Source organism: Mustela putorius, unplaced genomic scaffold (assembly GCF_011764305.1).
Source record: "Mustela putorius furo isolate JIRA1106 unplaced genomic scaffold, ASM1176430v1.1 tig00000224_pilon_pilon_pilon, whole genome shotgun sequence".
Classification (NCBI taxonomy): domain Eukaryota; kingdom Metazoa; phylum Chordata; class Mammalia; order Carnivora; family Mustelidae; genus Mustela; species Mustela putorius.
In genome coordinates this window covers 13,854,118-13,855,000 of record NW_025421321.1, presented here as the reverse complement: position 1 = coordinate 13,855,000, position 883 = coordinate 13,854,118, and the positions used below count along the sequence as shown (strand labels likewise).

General features: G+C 42.6%; 1 protein-coding gene across 2 annotated transcripts in view; it reads left to right on the top strand.

Annotated features, from left to right (window-relative positions):
* The window catches only part of CAMKMT (calmodulin-lysine N-methyltransferase), a 374,335-nt gene extending 373,812 nt beyond the window's left edge, over positions 1 to 523 (top strand). For both annotated transcript variants that reach the window (XM_045077742.1, XM_004752981.3), the window contains one exon: positions 1 to 523. This exon is cut by the window's left edge and continues 45 nt beyond it. In XM_045077742.1, the coding sequence (XP_044933677.1) occupies positions 1 to 33 (33 nt within the window). In that variant the 3' untranslated portion in view covers positions 34 to 523.
* Positions 524 to 883: the final 360 nt, after the last annotated feature.

Sequence of the window (883 nt, the reverse complement as noted above, 5' to 3'; positions counted from 1 at the left end):
CCACTTCTGCTTATTTTAACCAAAAAAGGATAGAAGATTAAGCTGCTCAAAAGACGAAACCACCAAGTGCACAGGGCGTATTTTCACAAAAACAGAAACCTGCGATGGGTATTCTATGCAGCAAGCCGTTGGCTCCCTGAGATCTGTGAGCCCCCACCATCTCGGCCACATTCCACATGTGGGCTGTGGGGTCCACCTGTCCTCACTCACATCATTCCCCAGCCCTCCTGGACTCTCTTTTTTCATCTGCTCTTCTTGGACCAAACCTTTGTTTGTCTTTAAATATCCACAAAACAGCCTGAGATTTGAATCGGACTTAGGAGAAAGCTGAATCTTTTTCCTCCTAATTGAGACAGAATTTCTTTTGGTGATTCCCACCCGCACCCCCCTTTTTAAAAAGGATCTTGGTCTTTGTTCTGTTTTGGTGATGGTACTTTTTAATCTGTAAACACAGCAAACCTCATGATTCTTTCCTGGTTAAGAAAATAAATAAATAAAGCATATCTTTCTCACCTCCCTCAAATTAATTGTATTAAATCTGCCATCCTTTTTTGCTGTCCCTCTCACTCATTCTCTTTCTCCTTTTAAACAGGATGTTTTTTTCCCTATGGATGTATAAGAAATGACTACATCAGCCCAAAGCCTCATAAACTGACCGTTTGTCCTCTGGACACAATAGCGTGGCCAGCCCTCTGCTCCTCCTCTCCAATTATGTGTGATTAGTCTCAATGTGTTGTGTCAAGGAGGAGGAGTGTGCTGAGTGCTTATTATCTGTTTAGGTACAAGAAGAGCACATTTAGGCTCTGACTATGAATGAAAAGTGAGCCTTTATCGGGGCTCACATCTAACTGCTGCTGTTCTCCAGACCTCTTTCAAAATAGGT